This window comes from Emys orbicularis, chromosome 13 (genome assembly GCF_028017835.1).
Source record: "Emys orbicularis isolate rEmyOrb1 chromosome 13, rEmyOrb1.hap1, whole genome shotgun sequence".
Lineage (NCBI taxonomy): Eukaryota > Metazoa > Chordata > Testudines > Emydidae > Emys > Emys orbicularis.
This window is the reverse complement of record NC_088695.1, coordinates 40901787-40914475: the sequence shown is the minus strand read 5'-3', so window position 1 is coordinate 40914475 and position 12689 is coordinate 40901787. Positions and strand designations below refer to the sequence as shown.

Sequence of the window (12689 nt, the reverse complement as noted above, 5' to 3'; positions counted from 1 at the left end):
ACATGGTCTGTACCCAGAGCCTGACTCTAGATCCTGAGTTACCCTCTCCTTACCTGTCTGATCTGTTATTTTACCACAACACTGACTCCAATGGCATTTTAGAATACTGCCTAGGAAATAACACGTCCCCCTGGGAAAGAACACAGCTTCACCCTAGTCAAAACAGCGGTGAGCAGGCCGCTCTGTATCTGAATTGACTCAGCTTTAGCAAAGGCAGAACTGAATCCACGAGGAAGAATGGTCCAGTGGTTAGAGCCCTAGCCTAGCACTGGGGAGACTTCCTATGTGAAACTGGGCAAGCTAATTAGCCTACCTCGGCCTCAGTTTCCATATGCAAAATGGGGATAAAATTTCTTGTCTAGTGAGGATTAATATATTAAAGATTGTGAGGTGCTGGGATAAGAACCCAAAATAGGTTTAATTGGGGATTCAACTGAATTACAGAGGATAACACACCTGTGACTTGAATGCTTGATTTCTTTATTTCGGAATCACAAATAGCATAAAGTGTAATCTCAGGACATTCTGCCCCCTTATAGTTCAATCAGTTGCATTCTCACACTCCTTGCCTTCTGCTGCTTTGTTACAAGACCCTTGTCTGTACAGGACTAGACTCAAAAGCGCGACCCTATTCACACCCACTATATATTTAAATGAAAACAGAGAAATTGAACCTGGGCTATTTGTTTCATGACTATATTCTATCTTGCAGCTAACAGTGTGTTCATAAATCTCTACCTTCAAGCTTGCCAATGTGTGGCCCGAACCACTGAGACATGGGACAAATGACCAAACTGTGGAACATGCGTGACTTGTTGTGTGTTGCACCCTAAGCAACATTCATGTTTTTTGATGTATAAATTTTTGCCACTAAATCAGTTTTGTGGACTGGTAGAGATTCAGTGAGGGGAAGGAGGCCTGTTACGGAGTGAAGTCTGGTTTACTTGACTCGCTCAGGGAGAAAATGTCCTTCCAAACAATTTTATATTTAAAAATGGGTCTCTGTTTCTGGGCCAAACATGCAACAATGTTCAGGTGTTCCAACATTTGGAACCAGTGTTCTTACCCGGCTCCTGGGAGCTTTGGGAGAGAGAGTCCCTGCCTGGGTTTCTCATGGGATACCAGGTTCAGGAAGGAAAATGGAGGAAGGGGAGGTCTCTGTCCAATTACCCCCCAAACAGACCATGCTTCAGGCATAGCTCTTCCTGTATCTGGTGTCCCAGGAGACGCCCAAGCAGGGGTTCCCTTTTCCAAACCTCCCATAGCCTCCTGCTATCCAGTTCCTTCTTCCCCAGGGCCGGCTCCAGGATTTTTGCCGCCCCAAGTGGCAAAAAAAAAAAAAAAAAAAGCCACGATCGCAATTGCAATCTGCGGCGGCAATTCGGTGGGAGGTCCTTCGCTCCAAGCGGGAGTGAGGGACCCGTCCGCCGAATTGCCGCCGAACAGCTGGACGTGCCGCCCCTCTCCGCAGTGGCCGCCCCAAGCACCTGCTTGGCAAGCTGGTGCCTGGAGCCGGCCCTGTTCTTCCCTGTCACACTCAGTGCATGCTGCCTCCCCACCTGCCCCATACACAATTCCTAATGCCGCCCCCTTCCCAATTAATACCAGCTCCCCTCTCCCCCTGCACACACAATTGATGTAGCCCCCCTGGATCAGTGAATGCAGCCTGAGCGACACACAGTTATGCAGCCCTTCTACCCCCACCACCATCAATGCGCTTTCCTGCCCTTCCCTATCCCTTTTGCTGGGGTTCAGGGACTGCCCATTGCTGCTCCTCTCTCCCCTTCCCCTCCAGGGAGACTGAGCGGAAGGAGGAAACAGAAAGAGGCCAGGAGTGCAGGGCTGGGTTTTGCCCCCTGTCTTTCCTCCAGCAAATGTGTCAGGGTCAGTAGCTGCCTCTCTTATCCCCTCTCTGAAATCTACTGTGAGATCCTCTGGGCTGCTCCCCTCCTCGGCCCCTCTCCGCTCCATGGAGGGAACTGAGAGAAAGGTGTGTCAGGAGCATCCTTTCCTTCACCGTCAGTCAGCCAGGAGACCCCGCTCTGTGGAATGCCACCCCAGCATGCACTGCAGTGGGACAGGGAGGTTGAACTGGCTGTGATGCAGGATTCTTCCTCACCTCACCATGGGGATTTTGCTGCATCCCTACACTAGCATTGGGTCCTTTGGTATTTCAGGATGAAAAGCAAAGAGATGGGCCTGATGTGTGAAATCTAGCTCTGAACATCCTTAAGGCACTGGGGTCTCAGGCCCTGAGTAGGATCATCTATAGCAATAATTCTGCACTAGAAAACTGCTCGATCTGTCCATGGACCTAGTTCTTCTCCACGATGACGCCAACCTCACTTCAGAATAAAGACATTTTTGTGGCTGCCCTCAGAATATCAGCTTTGGCATCTTATGAGCAGTATAACCCCCCCACCCCGCATCCTCCTCCTCCATAATAGACTAGGGCTTATGCTTGATAACTGTGGGCTTTTGCTCTATGCTTTGCATTTCAATAATGACGGCTACAGTATATACTCCAGCCGCTATGCTCCTTCTATAACTTGTACACAGTTATAGGTAGTGTTGTTGCCAAAGCCATCATGTGATTTATTGACTCTCCACTGGGACAAGAGGGAAAACAGATACAACTTTGTGATTTTATTATAAGGAGTCTGGGTTAATATTTCTAGGTGAAGCAAGCTACTATACCGAGTTCAAACATCTGAAGAGGGAGGTTAAGAAATCCTGAATGTGGGGTGTAAGGATTATTCTGTCCTGGGGCAGTGCAGACGTCGTCTGAGGCGGGGAGCAGGAGAAGAAAGGAGACATTGTGACCCAGTTCCAACACCTCCTGTGTATACAGACGGAAGTGCTTAGCCTGCAGAGGGACACGTGCGGGGAAAGAAGTGGGAGAGAGTTACAACATGGCACTTATATAAACAACACCCCAAATGATATAAAACATTAAAGCAAACGTGCACAACATCAAGCTCGGAATTTTTATAAAACATAAATATTAGGGGGACTTAAACTCGGGTTAATGTCGCTACATAAAATCAGGCTTTAAAGCTGTAATGTTTCACATTAAAAAAACCTCCCCACACAAACAACCCCCCTGAAAACAACATTTATGTTTCTTATTAGGCAGAAAATGATCACATGCCCTATGCTTTTCAAGATTATGATTGTATAATTATGTGAAAACATGAAAATGGATTCAATTAAAAGCCTTTAAGATTCAATTTAGGACTGGTTAAGAGAAATATGCGACCACCCTCCCACCCCCACCCGACACAGGACTGAAAAGATTTAGCAAGTGCTGCATGAAGGGAAATCGGCACAAATAGTAGTTGGATGAAGGCTGTTGTGTAGCTGCCATGTAAAACGCTGTCTTTGTGTTCGATATTCGTACAGTGCCTGCTACAAGGGAGTCCTGGGCCATGATTGGATCTCGTAGGTGCTACCACAATACAAATAATAAATAACAACAACACTTATATACCTTTGTTGAATCCAAAATTAAATTCCTTAATCCACAATTATGGTCCTGATTCATCCAAGCATTTAAACACATGCTTTAAGGATGTGTTTAAGTGCTTCACTGATTGGCGATGGAGCTCAGCATGTGCTGAAGTGCGTGGTTGAATTGGGGCCTAAGGAACAAATTGCATTCTGATTGACACTCTGCCCAGTCCCCACTGCCTTCAGCAGAACTCCATTAGTTTTTTTAAAAAGTGAATAATTTGGCATGAGCACTCCAGTCCTGCCTGGGGACCCACTAGCATGGAGCCCTGCACAGGATTCTGAAATTGGATGGAGTGTCCGCAAATCTGCAGCACGAGGCACGGGTCACTTGCAGGTTTAAACTAGTGTAAATGGTGAATTCTCTGTCACTTGAAGTCTTTAAACCATGATTTGAGGACTTCAGTAACTCAGCCAGAGGTTAGGGGTCTATTACAGGAGTGGGTAGGTGAGGTTCTGTGGCCTGCCATGTGCAGGAGGTGAGACTAGTGGATCATGATGGTCCCTTCTGACCTTAAAGTCTATGAGAAAGTCTTAATTTGGCATGTACGTAGGTCTTATTGGGATTTTGCATGGGCACAGGGTCTGAGTAGGGCCTAAACCCAGCCCTTCAGAATTAAGAAAAAGTTTCATTGAAAAGTTGGACTAGATTCATTGACACTAAGGCCACTTTACACCTCTCTGAAGTGTAAAGAAGCCTTAAAGTGAGTATACCAATAATATAGTTCCACTGCAAGGCCTCTTTTACATTGCCAGAGCAGGTAAAGTGACCTTCCTGCGAATAAGAATTAGTCTCACGGTTTTTAATTTTTTTCTTGCATCACAGCCACAGCTTGGCTTCTCTCTTAATCTTTTCTACCCTTTCTCCAGCAAATTCTTTACCTGTCCAGATTTGCTTTATTCTGCAGTTTGCCATAGAGCCAGATTCTGATACCCTCACTCACCATGAGTGGTATATTGCTAGACAAGCAGCCTCACTAAAGTGAGGGCGAATACTTGTGTGAGCAACTGCTCACAAGTGTAAGTAAAGGGTAGGCAATCTGGGCCATAGTAACTGTGCATCTGCTGCTATCTTGGTCGACTCACCAGGGACTGAATTGGAGACCTAAAAGAATGAGCAGCTATAGCCTAAGTTAAAGATCCAGAGTCTCTCGCAGGGGCTGTACAGGACACATATCTCCTATGGCTTGGGCGCAATTGGAGAAGTGTCTTTTGTTGTATAACCACAGTAAATTCCTACTTCATGCAGCGTTGTGTGAGTGACACATAAATTATAAACACACTATAGGCTTGCTTAACGGCCTATGTGAAATACATTTGTGTTGGGACTCAGTCCAGTTTCAGCTAGACAGGTCTCCACGACTGCCGCTGGCCCTAATGGACATTTTTAATGGCAGCATCAGCAGAGGCCAAGGATTGAATGGGCTATGGAGGCTCACCTATGCTCTCACCTCAACTGGCGATATCTCAGTTGAGACACTGTGTGAAATCCTGGCCCCAGTGAAGTCAATGGGAGTTTTGCCATTCACTTCAGTGGAGCCAGGATTTCATCCACTGTGTAGAAGGGGGGAGGGATAGCTCAGTGGTTTGAGCATTGGCCTGCTAAACTCAGGGTTGTGAGGTCAATCCTTGAGGGGGCCACTTAGGGATCTAGGGCAAAAGTCAGTACTTGGTCCTGCTAGTGAAGGCAGGGGGCTGGACTCAATGACCTTTCAGGATCACTTCCAGCTCTATCAGATAGGTATATCTCCATATATTTAGGGAAGCTTGCACTGCTCCTGCCTATGATATCCCTGTTCAATGGGTAGAGGATTTCAGTCTCCAGAGCAGTCAATCTGGAAGACTGGAGCTACATTTTCAGAAGCACCAAATTTCCATTGGATGTAAAAGAATTTAAACTCAATAGTATACTTTGGGCCAAACTTTCAACTGATCTTCTTATGAGTGCTTACAATATCTGCAGATGCAGCCACAGGAATTTGGAAATTCTCCATGGCCATATTTATTTGCCTTTGCAAGTTGGATAAAGGCACACCTTACTGCTTGATGTGTGTACAAAAGTGCCTGTTTGGACAATGCATGCAGTTGCACAAATACAAAGGCATGTGCCTGCAAATGCAAATGAGGAAGACTACTGAAAAATTGGCCCTGTTGATTGAGTGTTTTAGACCCATATATTCAAAGACTCCAGGAAAGCACACTATCCTAAAGGTGATTTTTACCAGTTGATATTGCCAACACACTTAAAATAACCCTAGTTAAACTCTTTCTGATTGCTTTGCTTTTGCAACTCGAACATGTAATCACTAGTAGAAATATATACAGTTTTTAGATTTCATTCATGTTCCCAAGAACCAGTTGAAAAAAAAAATAAAGGTGATAAATACCACAAAGTATAATACCTGTCGCAGAGGTAGATTGATCTGTTTGAGGAGAGTTTTCACTGCCATCTGGAGCTCATAGAAGAACAACGGAGTAGGGCAGTCTGAAGCATGATCCACACTTTCCACCGATTCCAAGCCAGAAAGCATTTGGAGCCATTCCCACTCATCTCTGTATGTTGAGTTAAAATTAGAAATATAACAAAAGTTCAGTGCACAAGGAAGAATTTACAGTATGTGCATTTGGGATCTGTTGAGGGTTTAATCCTAAAATAGTCAAATGTTCTAAAATGATGCAGTCCTGCTTGTTTGTGGTTAAAAAAACAACCGAAAAAAGTTTTCTGTTTAATTTTTCTAGCACGTGTACATCAAGCTGACCATTTCTTGCTAACACCTGAAAATCAACTGCCTTCAAAATATTTCAGCAAGGTTTTTTCTTTGACAAGAACTCCATTCCATGTCTTTTAAAATATACGTTGGTCTACAGCTGCTTTTACTGGCAAGTTCAATGCCTGATCAGCTGCAGACATCTCCGGTACTGAATGCAGCCAATGAACTGGATTCAGGTCTAGAGCAGATGAGCATAGGAATGGCACTACTGGATCAAACCCATAGTCCATCTAGTCCAGTATCCTATCTCTGATAGCGTCCAACATTGGATGCTTCAGGAGAAGGTGCAAGAAACCCCACAATAGGCAGGCATGGGGTAATCTGGCCCCATATGAAGGTCTGAGCCTAATTCCTAATAGTAGAGATTGTTTTAAACCCTGAGGCATGAGGTTTTGCATCCCTTCCAAAACTAGTGTTAAGAGATCCAAGAATACACCAACCAGCAGCCCATCTCCATAAGAATCAGAAGGAAGCACTGGATATATTTGGTACATGTACTCTGGATGCCAACACAGTCTCCCACATGAAGCTGTCAAGTGCAAACCATCTGGTGTGAGGAAACGAGGATGCCCAAGAGATACTTTAAGAAGAATCCTTAGAATTGGGCAGAAGAGTCAAGCTCCACACCGCAGAGCAGATGGAAGCAACAGCAAATGACAGAGGGGAACAGAGGAGACTAGTTTCTGCCCTGTTTACCAGGGGAAGGATGTAATGTAATGTAAAATTGTTGTTAGTATTAACTATTATAACACTGGATAGTCTTATTATCCATATAAATGTCCAGCCCATATTTGAATCTTGCCATGTTCTTGGCTGGTTGATGGAACCACGTGGGCTAACAAACAAACAAAACAAACAGAGGAAGAAAGAAAATGCACTGATGCACGGCCCCAGGGGTGAGGACTGTGGAGGCAGAACCAGGAAGAATGTGCTGACCCAACACAGAGAGCACCCAGAGCTGACAGCATTTGAATAAATGTGTTTTTTCAGTCATCATCTATTTTATTGTTTAGGGTCAGGAGGGGGTTAGAAACAAGGTATCACAGATCAGAGTATATTTTAAAGTGACTTAACGCCCTCTTAGGCCCTGATCCATCCCCCCACTGAAGGTCAATGAGAAGACTCCCATTGGATGAGGCCTTTAGGTCCTGCTCCTACCATCAGAGTCATGTTGGAGGACCCAGGCAGAGCCCCAGGATTGGGGTCTTTGGGCCTGAGCCATATCCCAGTGAAACTGACGGGATTTTCAACCAGTATGGGCTTTGGATCGGCCCTCTGTATACCAGATAGATGGACGTAAGCATGTGCACATTTGAGGTCAATATGGAGCTCTATGGTACACAGCTTGTGCCAAACTTAGTTGACAATTATACCTGCGCAACCAACAATACATTTAATGGGGTTATGACTGAGAGTAGAATTTAGCTCTAAATGTTAACAAGTAACGTGATAGATGGTCGATAAGGGGCATACAGTAGAATTCATAAACTAAATAAATATTATACTCCATGGGCTCTGCAAGGTGGTGAGTCCTCTGGTCCTGAACCAGCAAAGCACTTAAGCACAGGCTTAACTTTACACGGGTGTGCAGTCCCCTGACTTCAATGCCTCAGTGCTTGAATTCTTTGTTATCTTAGGCCCAGAGTGCTCAATGCTTTGTAGGTTGCAAATCTCTGAGTTCACTTTACTCCTCTTTATTCAATGTTATGCAATTACTGACAGCACTGTTGTGACCATAAGCATTAATCATTAGTTATCTGCCTCTTCTGTTTCTGTTTATAAAGTAGATTTCATATTTGGTGCCCACATAAACTGAGCATATTTTCACACACTTGGCACTTGAGTTATTCAAGTTTGATCAACTGTCTTAAACTAACGAGTATTTAAAAAAAATCACTTACTTGGAAACATTGCTGTTGTCTCGGATTTTAACATGACACAGAATGTTGGGCAGCTTTTGCAGTACAAGGACTTTGATTTGATCTACGGAGCTGCAGAGTTTCAGGTAACCCAGATACAAGCCAGGAGGGAGGCGCTGCTGGCTTCTTTTGTGATAGGAAAGTGTGTCCTGTTCGAACAGAAACATTCCTACATATAAATTCCTATTTTCCCACAGATAAGAAGAGAGGTCGGATAATGGTTTTATAGCAGGTCTTTTGCTTTAAGGGTGTCCTGAACCCCGCAAAACACGTAAGCATATGCTTAACTCTAGGCGCATCAGCAATCCTCTTGTAGTTAGGAATGTTCAGCTTGATGCACTGAGGCTACTCGTGCTTAAAGTTAAGCATGTGCTTAAATGTTTTGGTGGATCAGGTGCTCAGAGTGCTCAGCCGCTTGTAGGAGTCAGCTGTAAAACCCTAACTGTCCAAAACTAAGAAGCATGTTGCAGTCCTAAAGCAAAATTCTCCTCTCTGATCTGTGCTCAGGGCTCTTTAATGCGCAGAGTAAGTCTCCAGTGAACTCCTTCTACAGCTACTAACATCAATGGGGACTTTTCGGTGTGCACCAGGTTGTCAAGTATAGTACCAAAGTAAAATTTATTGTCAAATGAATCACTGTATTTTCAACACAATGAACTTTATCATCAAAAGGAGCTTGGAAAGGACTGGCACCGATGTTCTATTTGCTGTAGCTAGCAGACATTAACAGGGCTATGTATAGCATTCCCCAAAGACTACCTTAATAAATGAAGTTGACTGCCATCCTGAGTAATGTGTCCCTCTGCAATGAGTAAGGATTAAGCCACCTGGCCCTCTGCCTTCACCCTTGGAACCATCACATTATCTGCCAGTGCTATGCTTGGCTCTAACTAGTGCAATTAGATCTTCATTTTCATGAGCACTTCATGAACAAAATACCCGCATGATGATTCAACATGTAATACAAGAAAGGGAGGGCATTACACAGGAATGTGCAAACCATTAGGGGGAAATTTTTCCACTAGGATCTCTGTGGAAACCTGATCAGACCTGTATTTTGCGTTTCCGGATATAAAACTTTTGCCCAGATTGGGATTTTTTTGCACCTGTAAGACATATTTAATACAGTACGTCGAGCACAGATCAAGTATGTTTTATTGTCGTTTGGAAATCTTTTAATTTACCCCAAACCTTGCAATGTGTATGTATGATTACCCGTCAGTTTCTGGTGCAAAAAAGCACAGAGTCGCCACCCAAGAAAATGACCATAAATCACAATTAGCCACAGTAGTCAATATCTAGCCGAAGAGACTCAAGACAGAGCTAAGACAATAACTTGGCTGGCAGTATTTCCAATGAGGAGGTGATCCCTTAGGTTTAGGGATAAGAGATAGTGATAAATCATTCTGTAGGATATATCCTGCTGTCACTTACACACAACTTCTCTTGACTTTGATATGAGCTATGCGCATGAGACAATAGAAGGATGTGACTTTAATAGACACAGTTCTGCAAGGTGCTGAGCACAGACAACTCACAGATGTTAAATGGGAGTTGGGGGTGCTCTTCACCTTGCAGGATCACTCCAATATCTTGGCATCATTCCACCACTGAAGTCCACTGGGAATTTGACATAAAAACAGATGGGAGGATACGGTCTGTAGATAATTCAATGGGAGCTGATTTCATTGGGAGTTGAGGGCCCTCAGCACCTCCCAGAATCTTGAGTTTGTCTGGTTTCAAAAATAAAACCTGGTTTTAGTGATCAACCTCTGATGGAAAAATCATATAGACTATAATAGAAAATGGTAGCTTCTCTATAGCTGTTCAGAGTCATCCTACAGAATTTAAGAGAGAATTACATCTCTCGCTATACAATTCTATAGCATGGGTCCAAAAACCTACAGAAAATATATCAGTCTCCTATATATACTACAGGTCTTTAAAGTCATTTCTATAGAACCCTATTAGTTTTATCCATATTAAGAGCTCAGTCTAATGCCCATTGAAGGCAATGGAAGACTTTACTCTCAATGGGAGCCTTTCCATGAATTGTAATGGGCATTGGATCAGGGCCTAAAACCTATATGACTTTTCCATAAAGAATGCTCACAGTCACAGGCTTTTAAAAATTAATAACATAAATTAAGTGAAGCAAAGTGCTACCTGGATCGTTATGAGCAAGATGTCTAATGCCGTTGGCTCCTCGGGAGTTGAAAGGGATTTTCTCTGGCTTTGTAGCTTGGATATTTGCATCCATTTGCCATTAAAAAATGAATAGAGAGTCTCTACTTCTCTTATCGTAACTATCAGGATATTGCCATGTCTGTCCTTGATCGGCTCGTAATAAACTCTGCCTAAGTTGTGAGTTCCCAGCAAGTTCTAGAAAGTAAGCAGATTACAAAGGACAATATTAGCCATTACACATCAGGAGGGTGGCATTTTCAGCATAGGCCTAGCTCTGTTCCCACTGAACTCAAATGAGGGTTTTGCCACTGACCTCAGCAGGAGCTGGTTAGGCCAATGCAAAGCACTTCTGCTATTTCAACCCTATGTCCAACATCACTCAGTGCAATCAGAGAAAAATTCTGCCCTGGGTTATATGTGTGAGAATTGCATTGTGGAATTTGGGGGCAATTCCTCAGCTGGTGTAGAAAGAGGTTACTGGCAAATATCAATCTGATCATTATGACAAAAGGTCTTTTTAAAAGACCAAATTGCAATGTGATTCACATACACAACCCAGGGCAGAATTTTTGTCCTAGTTGCATCAAGTTATGTGACTACAGGGTGGGATTTTCAAAAGCACTCAGTGTGGGCCTAACTCTGCTCCCATTGACTTCAATGGAATCAAGCTGAGTTATACTGATTGAAGATCTGCATACACATTCCACCCTACCAAGGTCGGATTGTGGGATACAATGGGTGTCAAAGATGTCATATAAGGGACCCAAAAATGACTGATTCTGGAAACTTAAAATGCTGTTGAATTCCCTCCTTTAGGGTCAGTCACTTTCTATAAATTCAGGTTCATTATTTTTTCTGATGTAAATTATTTCCAGCAGTAAAAGTGAGGGGACACCAAATATGTGCGGAATGCAGGTCAGGTAAATCTGGGACTAAAATGAGTGATGTCTCTTGACAAAAGGGACTTTTGAGAGGTATTTATCCTCCCCTTTTATTTTGAATACCAAAAATGCCCTAGACAAAAACAGCAGAGACCCTAACAATCTGCCAGGGCCAAAAAGTTTCTGGCAAAATATCTGAAGATTAAAGAAATTTATTAAAAAGAACAAAACTAACCTCTGTCAAAATCCCTTTTCCCACATAGGAAGCATCAGCTTGTTGATGTGAGCACACTGACTTCAGTGACAGCCACTGAAGAGATTCCCAGATGTCTTAAAGAAAAATGCCTAACATTTAAACTATGCTCATTACTTTTGGAGTTTTCAAGAGTAAGCTGGTGAGGGGTGGGGATTGTTTAAAAGGAAAAACTGAATTGACAATGTAGCACATTGTATGTATAGGAAAGTATGTAGCTGTACTTTAATTTAATGACATTCTGTACTGATAGATTATCCTGAGTTGATTTATCTGCACTTAGCAGGCACTATTTACTTATAATCTGTATTATTAAATTGTTTATAAACTAAGCACTCAAGGTAGTCCGTACAGTGGCTGTCATTTATAAGTGGCTTTAAGTAGCTATTTTAGTTTTATGTATCCCTCTCCAGGGCATACTGTAGAAGGCTATATTGCCACATGCTCTTCTGTTTTGCTGCCTGTAAAGATTAGCCTCCTAACCCAAGCAGCATGGCACGGGGTAGATTTTGCAGTACGTAGTGGCATATGTGTCCAGTAAGGGGATGGGAGACAGTACGCTAGCCAGAAGCTGGTCATATATTTGCCATTTTTAATTAAAACAGTTGAAATGGGATTATTGACAGCACTAGATTCTGAACTGAATCCCAGCAGACAGAATGGAAGAGCGTATGATGACTCAAGAACATATTGCTAGTACACAGGCAAAAAACATTTTTGAGACCCCCTGGCATGGCATTCTATCACTTATGTTTTGTTTGCTCTAGTTGTCTAATGGTAGCAGCAGGTAAAATTACAATCCCCAGTCTCTTTGAGTCCACTGATCCAGTCCCGTACCAGCTGTGTTGTTACTGATCTCTCCCACTGTGTCCTAAGTTCCTATGGAGTCAGTCTGTTAAACAGCCTCAATAAAGTTTATTCAACTGTATAAACTTTATTGAGACCCTTCATGGGTGGATTCCATTAGACCACATACTGCTAAAGGTTGGCAGATTGGTGATAGTCCTATGTTCATCAGCGGACCAAAGTGACAGAACAAATGTTTAGGATGATAAATTTGCCACAAAACCACCAGAGCAGTATACCACAGGGACAGACACACTATCTTTCTATGCTTCCGGCTCATCTCTTATAACTGCTGCTAGCAAATCAAATGCAATGTGCACAG

At 43.2% G+C, this 12689-nt stretch overlaps 1 protein-coding gene across 1 annotated transcript in view; it reads right to left on the bottom strand.

Annotated features, from left to right (window-relative positions):
* Positions 1-2674: 2674 nt before the first annotated feature.
* Positions 2675-12689, bottom strand: part of ANKFN1 (ankyrin repeat and fibronectin type III domain containing 1) — an 87969-nt gene continuing 77954 nt past the window's right edge. Inside the window, exons 12-15 of the mRNA XM_065416176.1 lie at positions 10367-10582; positions 8183-8349; positions 5913-6063; positions 2675-2866 (exon numbers count right to left, since the gene is read on the bottom strand). Coding sequence (XP_065272248.1) covers positions 2675-2866; positions 5913-6063; positions 8183-8349; positions 10367-10582 — 726 coding nt within the window. The remainder of the gene's footprint in view (positions 2867-5912; positions 6064-8182; positions 8350-10366; positions 10583-12689) is intronic.